This window comes from Nicotiana attenuata, unplaced genomic scaffold, assembly GCF_001879085.1.
Source record: "Nicotiana attenuata strain UT unplaced genomic scaffold, NIATTr2, whole genome shotgun sequence".
NCBI lineage: Eukaryota > Viridiplantae > Streptophyta > Magnoliopsida > Solanales > Solanaceae > Nicotiana > Nicotiana attenuata.
This window is the reverse complement of record NW_017671220.1, coordinates 188233-206986: the sequence shown is the minus strand read 5'-3', so window position 1 is coordinate 206986 and position 18754 is coordinate 188233. Positions and strand designations below refer to the sequence as shown.

General features: G+C 41.6%; 1 protein-coding gene across 1 annotated transcript in view; it reads left to right on the top strand.

Moving 5' to 3' along the window:
• The first annotated feature begins 16924 nt into the window (after positions 1-16924).
• Positions 16925-18754, top strand: part of LOC109206789 — a 4738-nt gene continuing 2908 nt past the window's right edge. The window contains exons 1-2 of the mRNA XM_019369653.1: positions 16925-17595; positions 18113-18284. Coding sequence (XP_019225198.1) covers positions 17470-17595; positions 18113-18284 — 298 coding nt within the window. The 5' untranslated portion in view covers positions 16925-17469. The remainder of the gene's footprint in view (positions 17596-18112; positions 18285-18754) is intronic.

Sequence of the window (18754 nt, the reverse complement as noted above, 5' to 3'; positions counted from 1 at the left end):
GTCAAGTAATATTGGTTTGATTCACTTGTCTCTTTCACTTCTACTTCATATTTCTTGATTATTAATTGGTATTGAACTAAATCACATATCTTTAAACTCACAAATCAAATTTAGTTGTTACTCGTAAGGTAAACAGTTTGGCGCCCACCGTGGGGCTAAAGATAATAGTGATTGTTTCTTTACTGATTCTCATAACACACGTTATTTTTACACTTTTCTTGTCAAGAATTTTTGATTCTCGGGCTGAAACATGTCTAGCTCACAGAATGCACATGTTCATGACAACGAAGGTCTTGGTGAAAATAACAATATAGGGATCGGTGTACCGCCGGAAAACCATGGGGAAGTGCCAAACATGGAACCAGTTGATGTTGGTTCTCATATGCTCTAAACACCAACTTAGGCACAGACCCCGAAGGGAGTGTACGCAGGGAAGCCCGACCAGGGGACCAAGGAACACCAGGAACAGGAGATGGGAGAGTCAGCCTCCAAGTGATATTCGAGATGTTGCAAGCCCAACAGGCCGCCATTGCTCGACTTCAAAGTCAAAATAAGACCCCGAGTGTAGCTGAACATGAAAATAATCGACGTGCTGAACCAACGCCGGAAAGGCCAAATGGAAACGACTCGGGGACTGCCCCCACCATTATGAAAATGCTCGAAGAGCTCACTAAGAGGATCGAGTCCGGAGAAAAGAAAATTGAAGATAACGATAAGAAGGTGGAGACTTATAACTCCCGTGTAGACCAAATACCGGGGGCACCCCCAGTTTTGAAAGGATTGGATGCCAAAAAGTTCATACAAAAACCGTTCCCCCAAAGTGCGGTTCCGATGCCTATTCCTAAAAAGTTTCGTATGCCCGATATACCCAAATATAACAGGACAACCGAGCCTAACAAGCATATTACTTCATACACTTGCGGGATCAAAGGAAATGATTTGAATGACGCCGAGATTGAATCAGTCTTGTTGAAAAAATTCGGAAAAACATTGTCGAAAGGAGCCATGATTTGGTACCACAACTTACCTCCTAACTCTATTGACTCATTTGCTATGTTAGCAGACGCCTTCCTGAAAGCACATGCCAGGGCCATAAAGGTGGCAACGAGGAAATCAGACGTCTTCAAGATAAAATAAAGGGACGACGAGATTTTGAGGGAGTTCGTGTCCAGGTTTCAGATAGAGAGAATGGAATTACCACCGGTCTCCGATGATTAGGCAGTACATGCCTTTATGTAAGGTTTGAATGAACGGAGCTCAATTGCCTCTCGACAATTAAAGCAGAACTTGATCGAGTATCCAGCTGTGATGTGGTCAGATGTGCACAACCGATACCAATCAAAAATAAAGGTCGAGGATGACAAGTTGGGAGCCCCCTCGGGTTCAGTTTATCCTAATAGGTTCCTGGCCAAGCCCCCGAGGGATACGAACAGGGAATCGAGATCGAACAGGGAACGGTATCAGCCGTATGTCGATCGAAGGAACCACGGGTCAGGTTGAAACGCTCCTCGAGACGGTCGGAGAAACAATCGGGGTCAAAGTTCTCGGGGACTTATGAGTAAAAATGGATTTGATAAGCATACCGATCCGGCAGAGGCACCTCGGTTACCGGAGTACAACTTCAGCATAGATACATCAGGGATTGTGTCAGCCATTGGAAAAATCAAAGACACCAAGTGGCCCAGACCTATACAATTCTTTCCTTCCCATAGGAACCCGAACTTAATGTGCAAGTATCATGGCACGGATGGCCATAGAACAGAAGATTGCATGCAGCTAAGAGAGGAGGTGGCTCGGTTGTTCAACGAAGGTCACCTTCGAGAATTTCTAAGCAATCGAGCTAAGAATCACTTCAAGGAAAGGGATGCAAGGAAAAATGAGCAGGAAGAACCACAACATGTAATCCACATGATCACCGAGGAGTCGATGTCCCTTGATGATAGGCTATAATTACGTATTTTAGTCGCTTATTACACTCTAATTTACTGCACTTTAGTTGAGTTTGCGCTTTAATCGCTAGCGTTTTGCACTAATTGTATGTTTTATACCTTGTAGGTGTGATTCCGAGCTATATAGATGTTATGGAATGAATTTAAGTGATTTGAAGCTTTGAAGTCTGAGTAAAAGCTCAAGGAATTAAGCCGGGATCGTGTTCGGGGGTCAAATTTGATAATTAAGTACGAACGAAGACTCGAGGAGGCATGTTGTGTACTGTCTAGTAAAATAGACATAACTTTTTGATCAGAACTCCATTTGGGCACCACAATATATGGTTGGAAAGCTAACTCAAAGGGCTACAACTTTCATGTTTTACATTTTACCAAATTCCAAACGGAATAGGGTGAAAAACGCGGTCGGAACCGCGACCGCGGAACTGACCGCGGCAGAAAATCAGAGAGCTTGTCTGGCCGCGGTCCTACCGCGTTTTGGCCGCGGCCGCGCTGCTCCAGGCGTCAAAAAGAAGTCCTATTTCGTCCGGGACAAGGTTATTTCGGCCCTACACTATTCCAACTTGTATAAAAGGGGTCCTAAACCTATTTTGAAGGGAGGAGGACACACTTTTGACATAATTTAGACCTAAGGAGGCTAAGGAGACCGGAGATTCGACCTAAGGAGTCAAGAACANTGTTAAGTCCTTCGGGTCTTTTTATTTATTTTCTGTCCTAAAGAAGAGCCTAGAAGGGTCCCTAGACTACACAATACCTTTTAAAATAAGATAGAAATACTACACCATGTCAAAACTAATCCTAATTAATTAAACTAAACATGAAACTATTTTTGTATTTTCGAAATTATATAAAGATAAAAATAGGGTACTATTTTTTGCATTTTTCAAATTTATGACAAATACATAAACTAAAATATTTTTTGTAATTTTCATTTCTGATAATAAAATAAAGTAAAGAAGTCAAAAATAGTTGAAATAGCTATATTAGGCCTACATTAAATATTTACATGCTATAATATGAAAAATCTTGGGGAGGGTAAAAAATCACATGTCTACAGCCGTTCCTATTTAATATGTATCTGCTTGAGAGAGAGTGCATATTTAGGTAGTTGTTTGAACAACATCACTCCCGGAGTATAGGCGAGAGTCATAACCGAGGGTTTAGAGGTTGGATTAGAGATAACGATACCTCGGGTGCGATCTAAGTGAACTGTAATGTGAATCTAGCTAGCGTAGCTTGAGAGAGTGCGTCTAGTAAATTATCATAATTGCTTGAGAGGGATTTATGATAGCTGGAGAGTTCATGATTGATAGAGGCAACTAAGTCAAAGCTATAAGAAACATACAACCAAGAAAATTAACAATTGGGGAAATCATAACTCTAGACCTCCTTAATTTAGTCTCCAACCCTTTGTCTCGTTAGTTGATAATTTTACCGCTTTGTAGTATTTGCTAGTTAATTAGTTAGAAATATAAATCTCAATCTTTATAATTTAGAAAATTGTTCAAACTTGTCTTCTTAGTGATATTAAACAGATATAGCTAAGCCTTAGTTCTCTGTGGGATTCGACTCCGGACTTTTAGACCGGATTATATTTGCAGCGACCGCTTATCCCTTTTAGGACTAGAGTTGGGCGTGATCAAAATTTGGCGCCGTTGCCGGGGAACTAACGGTGTAGTTGTAGCTGTATATATTGCTAGGGTTCAAGTTTGAACTTTTAGTTTGTTTTATTTTATTTTATTTTATTTTTTTATAACTGTTGATTTGAGAAACATGGCATCTTGGAATTATGGGAATTTAGGTGTAGATAATTCTACTATTGATCTCCATACATATTGTGAAGGAAACCAACCGTGGCAAAATTTTCAAAACGTTCCTAAGAGCGAGTTATGTGCACCAAATCAATCTTATTTGTGGAATGTGTGTGATGTGTGTGGTGGTAAAAATGGTCACCTTCATGGTTGTGCTTATATTCCTTATTTTCCCTCAACCCCTTACTATGATGTTCTACCTTTTCTTGTGAAGTTAATAGGAACAAAGAACCTGGGAATGCGGACCTGAAGGAGATCAAGGATATGCTAAAGTGCCTTCTAGAACAAAACAATGAGAAACAATTGCACATAGAAAGGCAAGAGGCAACTATTCGCAAGTTGGAGGCTCAATTGAGTCAAGTGGTTGGAGCTTTTAATGCTCAACAAGCCAATATTGAGGATAGTAGCCAAGAAGAGCATGAATTTGAGGTGTTAATTGGAGAGGTCAGAGTAGAACATCAACAACCTAGCCAACTAGAATTTGAGTATGTCAATGTTGAAGAAGTAATACTAGAGTCAACCAAGGACGTTGAAGATACAAATTTAGTTGACTCTAGTGTGATTGGTGTTGAGGAGGTTAAAAATCTTGAAGTTCATGTATTTGAGTGCATTGGGCCTCATTCCAAATACTTCTCTATATTATGTTCAGACGGTGAAATGGAAATTCACCCTTATGAGCATAAAAAGGAGTCCAAGGAAGAGGTAGATGAGCCTTATATTTTGGATTTCTCAAGGCCGTCTAGGCAAGGTGACACTCCTCGGTCGAGAGCTAAATTGCATAAGATTTTATCTAATTTTTGGCTCGCAAGAATTTGTATCGCGCCAAGAGCATAATCATAAGCTTGAAGCAAAACTTGGGGTTCAATTCATAAGCTCGAGGTGGAGGCAAAAAGTGATTCGCGTCGTGCCGCGACGTTAAATCAAGCGCTTGTTGGGAGGCAACCCAGCTTTATTGCTTTCTTTTATTTATTTTTTATTTTTTTTAATTGTATTATTTTGTAGTGTCAATTTTTTATTTTTTAGGAGCATGGAAAGCAAATGTATTGGAAGGATGCAACAGCAAACCAAATGGCTGGAACTAAGTGTGAGGTACCCGCACGAAGGACCAAGCTTGGGAGAAGTCTGAGTACCCCATGAGTTGTTAGTGCTTCGGCATTTGGCCTACCAGGGAGTCTCTTTTACCCTTTTATTAGCTATAGTGTGCATTGAGGACAATGCACAATTTTAAGTGTGGGGCGAGGAGATTGTCTGGGTGGCTTTCTATGCTATTTTAGTTGTGTTAGTTAATAATTTTTTAAAAAAAAAAGATTGGACTTTTCCCGACGATGGATCTATTAGACAATTTTCTTGAGGGATTTAAGTCTAAAAAAAAAGATTTTCTTTTGTTAGGTAGTGTAATAATTCCCCCTTGGTTTTTCTTTGTGCCGCGGTTTTTTTCCAAGGGTCTTGTTTGAACCGGGTGTAGTTAGTTTTTTTTTAGGAATAGGAGCCATTGTGTTGTGTTTTGAATTGAAGCAATATCTCTTGACTTGGTTATGCCTTGAGAATAGTGAGTACTTTGGCTGTGACGTTTAGGCTCAGTTTTTGACTCTTGTATAAGTACCTTAAATTCTGTGATTTTAAATTTGCTTAACTGCTTTGACTAGAGTGTCTTGATGAATCCAATCCTGAGTGAGTTATGTGCCATGTATGTGTGAGGTTTGGTGTTATTCTGTGCATTGCATTTGATGCCTAGAACTTGCCCCGTGTGTTTGCAAAGCGAAATAGTAGTTTTATTCAGTCTAGGAAGTGATATAGGTATTTCTTTGTTGAGCCAGATATGTATATTTTACCCGCCTAATGGTTATGTATTGTAGTTAACCCATTTGAGCCTCTAATCCTATTTCTTTGGCAACCACATTACAAGTCTTACCCAATTATTCGAATGGACTATCTATTTGAACCTTTTAACCTCTCATGAGCACTTGAATTGTTATGAACTTTGTAAAAGTTAAAGTGTGGGGTGGTTGGTTTGGCTTTTGAGTGGAACTAATTGAATAAGGAGAAAGGTGCACTGTTTTGAAAAAGGAAGAGCCACTTGAATTGAAAAAAAATATAGTTGGATTGTTGTGAAAAAAAAAATTCCTTGATAAGTAATGGTTCTTGACGTAAGTGTGCTTAAAGAAGAATGGGGTAATTTACATTGATGTGAAGGTGGAATTTTGGTTTGTCATAAGTATGGGGTTTAAATGTTAAAATGTATGTATTAAAGTGCTTAGGGAGGTGTAGTCACTCTTATATCTAAATATATCATACCCGTCCCGTAGCCTACATTACAACCAAATAAAGTCCTAATTGATCCAAGATTGAATGAGCTCGATTAGTGGAGTAGTACACTACAGGCAAGCTTATGGTGCATCTTTTGTGGCATATGAATGTTATTTCTTAGAGTGAGTGAATTCTTTCTATCTTGAGTTCCTAAGTGTTCTTAAATTTTATTGTGTGGAACTACTCTCTTTTGTTGTGTGAGGGCACTTGATTCATGAAGGAAAGGTAATGTCAGTGACCTCTATGTTAGAGTAAGTAGGTGAGTTGTGAATAATGCGTGGTACTTGTGAGTCAAATCTTGAGGTGAAGATGTTACACTTTTGTGCTTAGTCTATTTTAAATACCCTTGGTGTGATGAGTTAGGAGAATTGTTTAAAAAGGTCGTGTCTATAAAAAAAAGTGTAGTTTGATTGCTCGAGGACGAGCAATGGTTTAAGTGTGGGGTGTTGATGATAGGCTATAATTACGTATTTTAGTCGCTTATTACACTCTAATTTACTGCACTTTAGTTGAGTTTGCGCTTTAATCGCTAGTGTTTTGCACTAATTGTGTGTTTTATGCCTTGTAGGAGTGATTTCGAGCTATATAGATGTTATGGAATGAATTTAAGTGATTTGAAGCTTTGAAGTCTGAGTAAAAGCTCAAGGAATTAAGTCGGGATCGTATTCGGGGGTCAAATTTGATAATTAAGTACGAACGAAGACTCGAGGAGGCATGTTGCGCACTATCTAGTAAAATAGACATAACTTTTTGCTCATAACTCCATTTTAGCTCCACAATATATGGTTGGAAAACTAACTCAAAGGGCTACAACTTTCATGTTTTACGTTTTACCAAATTACAAACGGAACAGGGTGAAAAACGCGGTCGAAACCGCAACCGCGGAACTGACCGCGGCAGAAAATCAGAGAGCTTGTCTGGCCGCGGTCCTACCGCGTTTTGGCCGCAGCCGTGCCGCTCCAGGCGTCAAAAAGAAGTCCTATTTCGTCCGGGACAAGGTTATTTCGGCCCTACACTATTCCAACTTGTATAAAAGGGGTCCTAAACCTATTTTGAAGGGAGGAGGACACACTTTTGACATAATTTAGACCTAAGGAGGCTAAGGAGACCGGAGATTCGACCTAAGGAGTCAAGAACACAATAGGAGCAAGGCGCGGAATTCTTCAACGAGTTTTTCCTTCTTCTTCCTATTTTTTCCATTGTTGGTTATGCTTTTTAGTATTGTAGTTTTACATACTATTATGAATAGCTAATTCGTTTTTCTAGGGTTTTGATGGAACCTTTTGGGGATGAATTGGTTGTTATATTAATATAGTTTTGAATTGGTTGTTTATCTCTATTTGTTCAACTACGTTTTGATTTTGGTTAATTGAAAGGATCCTCAATTAACCGTTCCTATTTATATGTATCTGCTTGAGAGAGAGTGCATATTTAGGTAGTTGTTTGAACAACATCACTCCCGGAGTATAGGCGAGAGTCATAACCGAGGGTTTAGAGGTTGGATTAGAGATAACGATACCTCGGGTGCGATCTAAGTGAACTGTAATGTGAATCTAGCTAGAGTAGCTTGAGAGAGTGCATCTAGTAAATTATCATAATTGCTTGAGAGAGATTTATGATAGCTGGAGAGTTCATGATTGATAGAGGCAACTAAGTCAAAGCTATAAGAAACATACAACCAAGGAAATCAACAATTGGGGAAATCATAACTCTAGACCTCCTTAATTTAGTCTCCAACCCTTTGTCTCGTTAGTTGATAATTTTACCGCTTTGTAGTATTTGCTAGTTAATTAGTTAGAAATATAAATCTCAATCTTTATAATTTAGGAAATTGTTCAAACTTGTCTTCTTAGTGATATTAAACAGATACAGCTAAGACTTAGTTGTCTGTGGGATTCGACTCCGGACTTTTAGACCGGATTATATTTGCAGCGACCGCTTATCCTTTTTAGGACTAGAGTTGGGCGTGATCATCCCTCAACGACCTATGTTCAAACACACCAAGGTGTCGATCACGAGAGAAAAACGGACTCGGAGCTATATGCCCGAGGACGTCCTATCATTCTGCGATGAAGAAGCAGAAGGCGTATCTCAGCCCCACAACGATGCCCTGGTAATCTCTATCATTTTAAATAAAATTCAAGTTAACGTGTTTTAGTGGATCCAGGTAGCTCGGCGAACATAATCAGATTGAGGGTCGTGGAGCAAGTCAGCCTACAAGATCAGATTGTACCCGCATCCCGGGTCCTCAATAGCTTCAACATGGCAAGCAAAACAACAAAATGGGATATTATCTTGCCTGTAAACATTGCCAGGACCATACAAGACGCCAGGTTCCATGTCATCGAAGGTGACATGAGGTGCAACGCATTCCTCGGGAGACCATGGATACATAACATAAGGGCAGTGCCTTCAACTCTTCACCAGCTGATGAAGTTCCCGATAGAGGAAGGAGTGAAAATAGTCTACGGAGAGCAACATGCTGCAAAAGAGATGTTTGCAATCGAGGAGGTGGTGTCGATACCGGAACCTTTAACCTCAAAGAAATTGAGCACCGAAGGTAAGCGCGCGACCAAATAACAATCACCGCCCCCAGCCTCGATGGAGTCAGAGCAATAGGTAATCGAAGACGAAGATGAGGATTTCCTTACTCCTCGAACCTTCGTCGTTCTCGAAGAATCCGATGCAACCAAATCAATTATCGAGGAGCCGGAGCAGGTCATTTTGATCGAATACATGCTCGAGAGAAAGGTATACATGGGAACGGGATTGACCCCGAACTCAGGAAAAAACCCATTCAATTTCTTATTGATAATATGGATTGCTTTGCTTGGTCCCATTTAGATATGACAGGGATTCCACTGGAAATCACCACGCATCGGCAAAGCACCGATCCCATATTCAAACCGATGAAGCAAAAAAGGAGGCCTCAGTCCGAGGTTAAACATGCCTTCATAAAAGATGAGGTAACCAAACTTCTTAAAATAGGATCCATTCGGGAGGTAAAATACCCCGAGTGGTTAGCCGACGTAGTTGTAGTTCCGAAAAAGGAAACAAACTTAGAATGTGTGTAGACTATAAGGACTTGAATAAACATGTCCGAAAGATTCTTTCCCATTGCCAAACATCGATCGAATGATCGATGCCACGGCCGGCCACGAGATCCTAACTTTTCTCAACGCCTACTCCGGGTACAATCAAATTCAGATGAACCCGGAGGACCAGGAAAAGACTTCATTTATTACTAAATTTGGAACTTATTGCTACAACGTAATGCCCTTTGTACTTAAAAATGCAGAAGCTACATACCAACGCCTAGTTAACAACATGTTCGAAGAACAAATAGGTAAAATAATGGAAGTCTATATTGATGATATGCTGGTTAAGTCCCTGCACGCAGAGGACCATTTAGTTCATTTGCAGGAAACATTTGCAATTTTGAGGAAATATAACATGAAGCTTAACCCGGAGAAGTGTGCCTTGGGAGTTGGCTCGGATAAGTTCCTCGGCTTCATGGCGTCCAATTGGGGTATCGAAATCAACCCCGATAAAATCAAGGCTATCGAGGATATCACAGTCGTGGATAGTGTGAAGGTCGTGCAAAGGCTAACAGGGCGAATAACTGCTTTGGGTCGATTCATTTCAAGGTTGTCAAATCAAAGTCACCATTTCTTTTCCTTGCTCAAAAAGAAAAATGACTTTGCATGGACCCCGGAATGCCAACGAGCCCTGGAAGAACTAAAGCGATGCTTGTCGAGCCCGCCTTTGCTTCATACCCCGAAGATAGACGAAAAGCTTTACCTATATTTGGCTGTGTCAGAAATAGCGGTAAGTGGGGTACTAGTTCGAGAAGAGCAAGGTACGCAATTTCCTGTCTATTACGCAAGCCGAACTCTAGGAGATGCCGAAACAAGGTACCCTCACTTAGAAAAATTAGCATTTGCATTAATAAGCGCATCTCGAAAGCTAAAGACCTACTTTCAATGACATCCTATATGTGTATTAACCACTTACCCTCTTCGAAATGTTTTGCATAAGCCCGAATTATCGGGCCGATAGGCCAAATGGGCCGTCGAGCTTAGCGGGTACGATATCGAATATCAACCCAGAACGGTCATCAAGTCTCAAATCTTAGCTGACTTCGTAGCCAATTTTACGCCAGCCCTCGTACCCGAAGTGGAGAAAGAACTCCTGCTAAGTTCGGGTACAACATCGGGGGTATGGACCCTTTTCACAGACGATGACTCGAATGTGAAGAGGTCGGGGCTTGGCATTGTCCTGAAGCCACCCACGGGTGATACCATTAGACAATCTATTAATAATTCTAGATTGACTAACAATGAGGCCGAGTATGAGGTCATGATTGCAGGTCTCGAGCTAGCTAAAAGCTTGGGAGCAGAGGTCATCGAGGCCAAGTGTGATTCTCTATTGGTGGTAAACCAAGTAAATAAAAGTTTCGAGGTTCGAGAGGATAGAATGCAGCGGTACCTGGATAAGCTATAGGTAACTTTGCACCTCTTCAAGGAGTGGACTCCGAATCATGTGCCTCGAGAACAAAATAGCGAGGCCGATGCACCTGCTAATCTAGGATCCTCGGTCGAAGAGGATGACATCGTCCCGGGGACTGTCGTCAATTATCAAAGTCTGTGGTTGAAGAGGGTCATGCCAAGATAAATTCAACGAGCTTAACGTGAGACTGGAGGAATAAGTATATCGACTACCTGAAGAATGGAAAACTCCCATCGGACCATAAAGAATCGAGGGCCCTACGAACCAAAGCTGCTAGGTTTGCATTAGATAAAGATGGAACATTGTAAAGAAGAACATTCGATGGGCCACTTGCAGTATGTTTGGGGCCGGGGGACACCGATTATGTTTTAGAGAGATCCACGAAGGCACTTGTGGGAATCACTCCGGCGCCGAGTCTTTGGTTCGTAAAATCATCAGGGCAGGTTACTACTGGGATAGCATGGAAAAAGATACTAAAGAATTTGTCAAAATATATGATAAGTGCCAACGATTTGCACCGATGATCCATCAGCACGGAGAACAACTCCATTCGGTCTTATCCCCGTGGCCGTCCATGAAATGGGGAATGGATATAGCCGGCCCTCTGCCAACAGACCCAGGTAAGGCTAAGTTTATTTTATTTATGACTGATTATTTTTCTAAGTGGGTGAAAGCACAGGCCTTCGAGAAGGTCCGAGAAAAAAAAGTTATTGACTTCATCTGGGACCGCATCATATGTCGATTCGGGATACCTGCCGAGCTTGTGTGTGACAATGGAAAGCAATTCATCGGCAGCAAGGTGACGGAGTTCCTCGAAGCACATAAAATAAAGAGGATATTATCGACAACGTACCACCCAACTGGAAATGGACAGGCCGAGTCAACAAACAAAACTATCATTCAAAACCTAAAGAAAAGGTTGGAAGATGCAAAGGGGAAATAGAGAGAAGTTCTACCTGAGGTCCTTTGGGCATATTGAACAACGACGAAGTCCAGCACGGGGGCTACCCCGTTCTCTTTAGTGTATGGCTTCGAGGCCCTCGTGCCTGTCAAAGTCGGAGAACCCAGCGCCAGGTTTTGACACACATGGGAGGAATCAAATCACGAGGCCATGAACACTAGCCTCGAGCTGCTATATGAGAAACGAGAAGCAACCTTTGTTCGGATGGCCGCACAAAAGCAAAGGATCGAAAGGTACTACAATAGAATGACTAATCTCCGACGTTTTGGAATTGGGGACTTAGTTATAGGGAAAGTTACCCTCAATACTGAGACCCAAACAAAGGGAAACTAGGCTCGAATTGGGAAGGACCGTACCGAGTCCTCGGAGTGGTCGGCAAAGGATCCTACAAACTTAGCACGATGAAAGGTGAACAACTGCCAAATAATTGGAACGTACCATTACTCAAACGATACTACTACTAAGGTATGATTTTATCCTTTTTGTCCATTTGAGTTTAAAACTAACTCATTACTGATTTTTGATCGAAGCTATCGAAGACGCCCTATTCACACGAAGGCCTTAGGTTTTAAAGCATGCGTTGCACTCTTTTTTCCTTAGATCAGATTTTGTCCTAATGGGTTTTACCGGCAAGGTTTTTAACGAGGCAACAACTATATGCTACCTAAGGAGGACTCAACAGTATCCAAGGCTTCTTTTCAATCAACCTTGAATACTGGGGGGCATCACCCTCGAAGGCCATATTTCCGAGTAAAATACTTCACGCCTGAGAGGGCCTCGATAGGAAATCTTTGTAATGGGCCAAACGGTCAGATGAACCGTGTCCGTATAGAATAGTCGAGCCTCGACGGCAACATGTACGCATGTATCAATTATTTGAAGAAGCTTCCTATTTATATCAAACACACTTTGTGTCTCAAAGAAGTCTACTATTATACGAGCCTATACTTATAATCCTACGGGAAATGACTCAAGGGCCAAAGCACGAATGTAACCCCGAAATACTTGGGGACTGTCATCGACAGTCAACTCGCCCGAGCCATCGAAAACTCGGACTCATAAGACCTCAAAGAGGCATCCCCCCGAAATAAAGGCCAAGGTCAATACACTCAGGGACTAACTTTTCGAATAAATTCGGAAAGTTATCGGGGAACAAGTCCAAGAGACACACCCGAAGTCTACGGCCAAATTAAAGGCTACGGCCATATAAAAGACTACGGTTATATAAAAGGCTACGGCCGAAATAATGTGACTCAGAGACGTCCGACTTCATAAATTAAAGGCCTTCAAACACTTTGAAAAAACCGGTTAAATCAGGCTACCCTCGGCAAAAGCAAAAGGGCTTTGATAAATTCAGCCCTCGAATAATCTAAAGGCTTCGATATCATCAGCCTCTTAAAACACCTCAAGAGGTGTTCGATTATATTTACACAAATAAATAATTATGGTTCCGATTCATCGAACCCCCGAAAAACCCAATGCTAAGGCATGATTAAAATTTTCACCAAGTCTTTTAGCCGAAAAGAGGAAAAAATTATATAGCCATCCTAGAGGCCGAATCGGCCCAACTTAAAGAGCCTAAGGGCCAACTTCGAAAGGCTTAAGGTCCAAAACGTATAGTTCGAGACTCCGTTCTCACTCGACTCGGACTCAAGAGTTACGGTATCTGGAGCTCACATCGAATCGATTTTCAACTTAGCTCGAGGATTATTATATCAATAAAGACCTATTATGTCCCGAGTCCAAACCAATTCTCGGACCAATCATTCAAGTTATACAATCAATAAGAACAAAATGAAACTCAAAGGTTTTTTATATTCACAGAGGATGTTTTATAAAAGGTACATTTACAACGCCCACAGGGGGCCCTTACACAAAAAAGAAAGAGAACCTAATCTATTTCGGGGTTACGTCCCCGGAAGCAGCTTCCTCGGGAGCTGCACCCTTGGAGATCATATTTTCGAGAGCCTCCTCCCCCTCGGGAACATCTTCCTTACATTACCCGCCCTCAGAGCCACTCACGGCATCTTCGTCATCTGAAGAGACGAGAAATCTGACATCGGTTTCCTGTGCCTTTGCTTCGGCTATCTCCTCAGTGAGGTCGAACCCTCGGGCGTGGATTTCTTCGAGAGTCTCCCTCCAGGCTTGCCACTTGGTCAATTCATCGCTCCGTTTTTCCCGGTCGGAGGCCTCCCTCAGCTCCTCTTGAACAACTACGGCATCTCTTAAGTACACGGCAATGGTCTTATTAGCCGTAACCTTCATCTTCTCAACCTTCAGCCTTAGATTGTGCAGCTTCAACCCAGGCTCCAGCAAGTTCTGCCTCTAACTCTTCGATTTTCTTGGCCTGGTCCAGACCCTTCGCTTTAATACCTCGGAGTTGAGTTTCGGCCGAGGTCAATTGGACTGTAACAGCTTCCTTATCGGCAGCGAGCTGATCCATGTTCTTCTTCCACCTATGACAATCAGCTTTAACTTGATCAACCTCACCCCGGAGCTGCCCAATCATCTCCAACTTTTGTTGCAGCTGAGATATCGAAGTGTTAGTCTCCGAAGTAGGGCCAAGAAGACTGTACCCTGTCAATATCATAGCTACCTACTCATCTAGCTCGGCCTCGTTTTTCTGAACTTTGGCCAATTCAGCCCGGAGCTCCCTAAGCTCTTTTTCCTTTTGGTTACAAAGGAGCCTCAGGGCCTTCTCTTCGCCCGAAACTTTCCTAAGCTCGGCCTCGCATTGGCTCAGCTCAGCCCTAAACTTGAAAATAGCCTATACATGAAGTGAAGATATGTCAGTCAAAGGAAAGGAATGAAAGAAAAATTACAGCAATGAAAGTTAATATTTACTTGAGAAAGGAGACGTTGAGCCTCTTCGAAGATGGTGGAAGTATCGAGATCGGAGGTATCTTCAATCCCAGCATAGCAACCGTGAAAGGGATCTTCCTCGAGGATCTTGCTCGGATCGGGCATACGTAGGGCGTTAGCATCTTCGATTGCCTCCTCAGAATAAGATGGTAAAGAAAGGAAGTGACCTATTGTCATGGCCCCGAGCTCTTCACTCGGGGCGTTCTGATTGGCTTCGAGAGTTTCCACACTCTCCCCTCGGATATATATCTGTTGAAGGCGGAGGAACGATCTCAATCTCTAGGGACACGGGGGCCTTGCCCAAATCCTTCTTTCGTGTTCACTCACCACGGGATGAGGTCTCTAGTTCGGAGAGCTTGGCAGCCTCGATTGGTCTCCTGGTTCGAGGCACCAACGCCGACTCTTCACCATTATTTTCTTCGTCATCTGGGGAATCGTGGTCCGAATCTGCATCCACATAAGCAAATTTCTTCCGTAGCCTTCGAGCAGGGGTTTTCTTGTCTTGAGGGTCTTCAGGCTTCGAAACCCTCTTCCTTTTGTTGTCCTTCCCCGGTTTCGGAATCGAAGGCTTGGTCCCTTCCCCAGGCGGGGCTGGCCTCATTTCGGAGACATCTCCAATGCCTGCACAAGTAAATATAAATGAGTCAATGCCACCAGTATATTAGAAGTATCAGAAACTTGGGAAGAGAACTTACCATGATGTTTGGCCTCCTACTTGCCCCTCGATAATTCATACCATTTGCGCTCATCATAAGAGGAGGTGGCAGCTAACCTTCGAACCCAGTCCTCGAGGCCAGGGACCGCGTTGGGCGCCCAGGTAGTGGCTGCGGAAAGAGTAAAGGCATTATGAGGCGTAAAACTAAGAATAAGTAGAGATTGGGGAGAAGAACTCCACTTACGGTTAAAGTTCCATCTCTCCGGGAACGACATTTTATCCTTGGGGATGACATCCGAGGTCCTTACCCTGACGAACCGGCTTATCCAGCCCCGATCCTTGGCTTCGTCATTACTGTGAAAAAAGGCTTTCTTCGTGCGACGTTGCAACTTTATAAGCCCTCAAAACAGCTGGGGCCGATACAATCGAATCAGGTGGTTGAGGGTGAATTCCAACCCCTCGGCCTTTTCGAAAAAATAGCACAACATGATCACGATGCGCCAAAAAGAGGGGTGAATCTGGCCGATGGTGACTTCGTATGTTTTGCAGAAATCGATCACCACCGGATCGAGGGGACCCAATGTGAAGGGGTAAGTGTAAATACTTAAAAAACCCTCCATGTGGGTAGTAATGCTTTCCTCGGGGCTCGGGATCTGAACCACGACCTCGTCTCCCCAACCACAGTCCTTCTTAACATCTTTGAGGTGCTTCTCCGATATCAAACTAAGATGCAGGATGCATGCTCGCATCGACCTGGGGCATCGGGGGGATTTTCAATACTGAAGTCCTTCTTAATCACGCAACGACCGGGGGTGATTTCTTCAAGAGTCGACAGCGCCACCGGTTTGACCGGTTGGGAGGTAGAAGAAGACGACGCTTTATCTTTTTTGGGGACCGTTTTGGAAGTTTTAGCCATGATTTTAAGCTAAAGAATACAGGTTGTATCGAAATGAGGTGTTTTTACGAGAACCTGGCATTTTTCGGTGCTTAAAGAGGTGGTGGAAACAAATGATTAGAGAAAGAGATGAAGAAGGAAAAGATGTAATGAAAGAGTAAAGTTCTTTACTCAAAGGAATAGCCTCATATCTAATGAAAGAGTCATGTTCGAGCTCGAGGGACCAGACCCGAGTTCGAAGATAGAGCACAATGCGTACAGAGGCCGAGTATGCTCGACCCCGAGATAGTACCTTTATGAATTTGTAACGGAATAAGCTAGATTCCTGCCACGTTCCTATGATCATGGCGCAGATCCCGGAATAGGATTGTACGATTCCGTACTAGGCGGTTAGACAACTGTACCAAGAATATTGCTTACTGTAAATAGAAATATTCCTTATTTAGGGTTCCCCTATTATATAAAGGGGACCCCAATCATTTGTATCGACACATAATCACTGAGAAAAGAATATACTCTCTACTTTTTGCCTACTGTTCATCAGCATTGTCCTTTTGCTCTACCGTTCTTGCTTTACTTTTCTTACTTTATTGCTCTTAGCCCGTCTCGAGGTCATCATCTCGAGGTCACTACTGTCAAGTAACATTGGTTTGATTCACTTGTCTCTTTCACTTCTACTTCATATTTCTTGATTATTAATTGGTATGGAACTAAATCACATATCTTTAAAACGACAAATCAAATTTAATTGTTACTCATATTTTCGAGGTAAATAATATGATAGGGCTATTCTTTTTATATTGAGTTGTTTGTCTTAATTGTAGTCATATTCTCAGTCATCCACATTTGTCCAAAAGCTCAAAATATCACAACAAACATCCATCAAAACTCAAGCCGCAAGTATCAAAAGTTTTATAGTCAAATATTTTGATATATTTAATACCACAAATTTTGAAAATCTTCTTTTTTAATTAACTTTGAGTAAAACTATGACAAACAAATTGAAACAGAGCTAACTTGAAAAGAATGGCGGAGACTTGCCGAAAGGAAGGTCATGGCGTAGGGGGAGGAGTAAGGCGTGGGCTTTTAGTCTGGTGGACTTTCCACGGAATGAGTGTGACGTTGAAGCACGCCATTTTGACTACGTAACGCTAAGAAAAAGTAAACGAATGAAATGTGAGAGAGGAAGACGAAGAAATTAACAGAGCTGAAGAATTTTCATTTTCATTGGCTCTGAAGAATTTCATAATTGGTTCTGAAGAATTTATCATACTATCCCATTGACCCGGTCATTAATTAATTGTCTTCCTCTTTTAGTCCGTTGCTTGTCTTTGTCTCCTTCCTCTTTGAAACTTCCTCATATCTTCTTTTCTTTAATTCTTTATCATCTTTTTCCCTTTTAATTTCTCTAAATTTATGAGCTTTTTCTGCTTTTTTCAGAGACCCAAATCCAGAGGGTCCATACTTTGGAGTTTGGAGTTCTTGAATACAATACAAGAGTGCTACAGTGTAGAGTAAAAATGGTGTTTTGGAGATTGGTTATGTTACTAATTACGCTGATTTCAATTTCCTTTCAGCAATCCAACGCACATTCTTTCGTACATTTAGCTCAGCCTCCAGATTTCCGATCGAAATTAGATAATCAGGTGGCTTACTTTTCTTTTTAGTCTGTTTCAAAAAGAATATCCTACTTTCTCATTTAGAAATATTATAGCTTTAAATTTCTCTTTTTATGATGATTATAGCCACATAAATGAAGGGGAACCTTTAACCGGTAAAGTTGATGTCATGTGACCAGGAGATCACGAGTTCGAACCGTGAGGGTAAAAGCTGCATACGATCGACCCTTGTGGTCCGGCCCTTACTCGGACCCTAGGCATAGCGGGAGCTTAGTGCACCAGACTATCCTTTTTTTAATAGCCACATAAAAGCATATTGTTTGTTTTAGAGCGCAAATTTTAAAAGTTTTTCATTTTTTTAATTAAACATCATCGTCACATAAATTGTGCCAAAGGGAGTGTTTTTTTTTTTTTCTTTAAAAAATTGTTTAGTTCAAGCTGAGGCCAGCTGTGCTTATAGGCTTATACTAATATAGTCCATATTTCTGTTTCTATATTCTTTATTTGTTGATTGTGGAATTTAAAGAACATATATTTTATTCAGTTTGCCCCATCACCAAGCTATGTCGCTGCAGCTAACGCGAATTTAGGTACTAATCAAGCCCCAGTAGGCCAACCAACGGCCGCTTTTGCTAGTGTTAGCTGCACCGGAGCGTCTAATAAGTGTGTGGATGATCATATCAGTATGACTGCCTGCTTTTTTCCTTCCAAGAAAGGTAATTCACCATTACAGTAATTCCTTGTGGTTGTGTAATTTGAGTTCAGTGGTAGCCTTTGCTGAGTATAAACCTGCTGGTGAATTGATTCACACTTAGGGTGTGCTTGGTATAATGGAAAATGTTTTCCAAGAAAACAAGTAGTAATCTTATTCATTTTCCGGTGTTTGGTACGCAAATTAAGGAAAATGACTTCTCAAGAGTATTCATAAATAAATTAGATATAATAAACATGAAGCCATAAACTTTCAAACCGACAACCTTCCGAACTCACAAATTTCATAAACTTTCGAACCGCGGAATTTCGAACCCGTAAACTTTATAATTTTTAAACTCGTAAACTTCCAAATACATAAACCTCCGAACTCATAATTTTGGAACTTGTAAAATTTTGAACCTTTAAATCGATAAATAAAAAAAATTAAAACTGAAAATTACAAAAAAAAAAGTAAAATTTTTTTTGTGCGGTG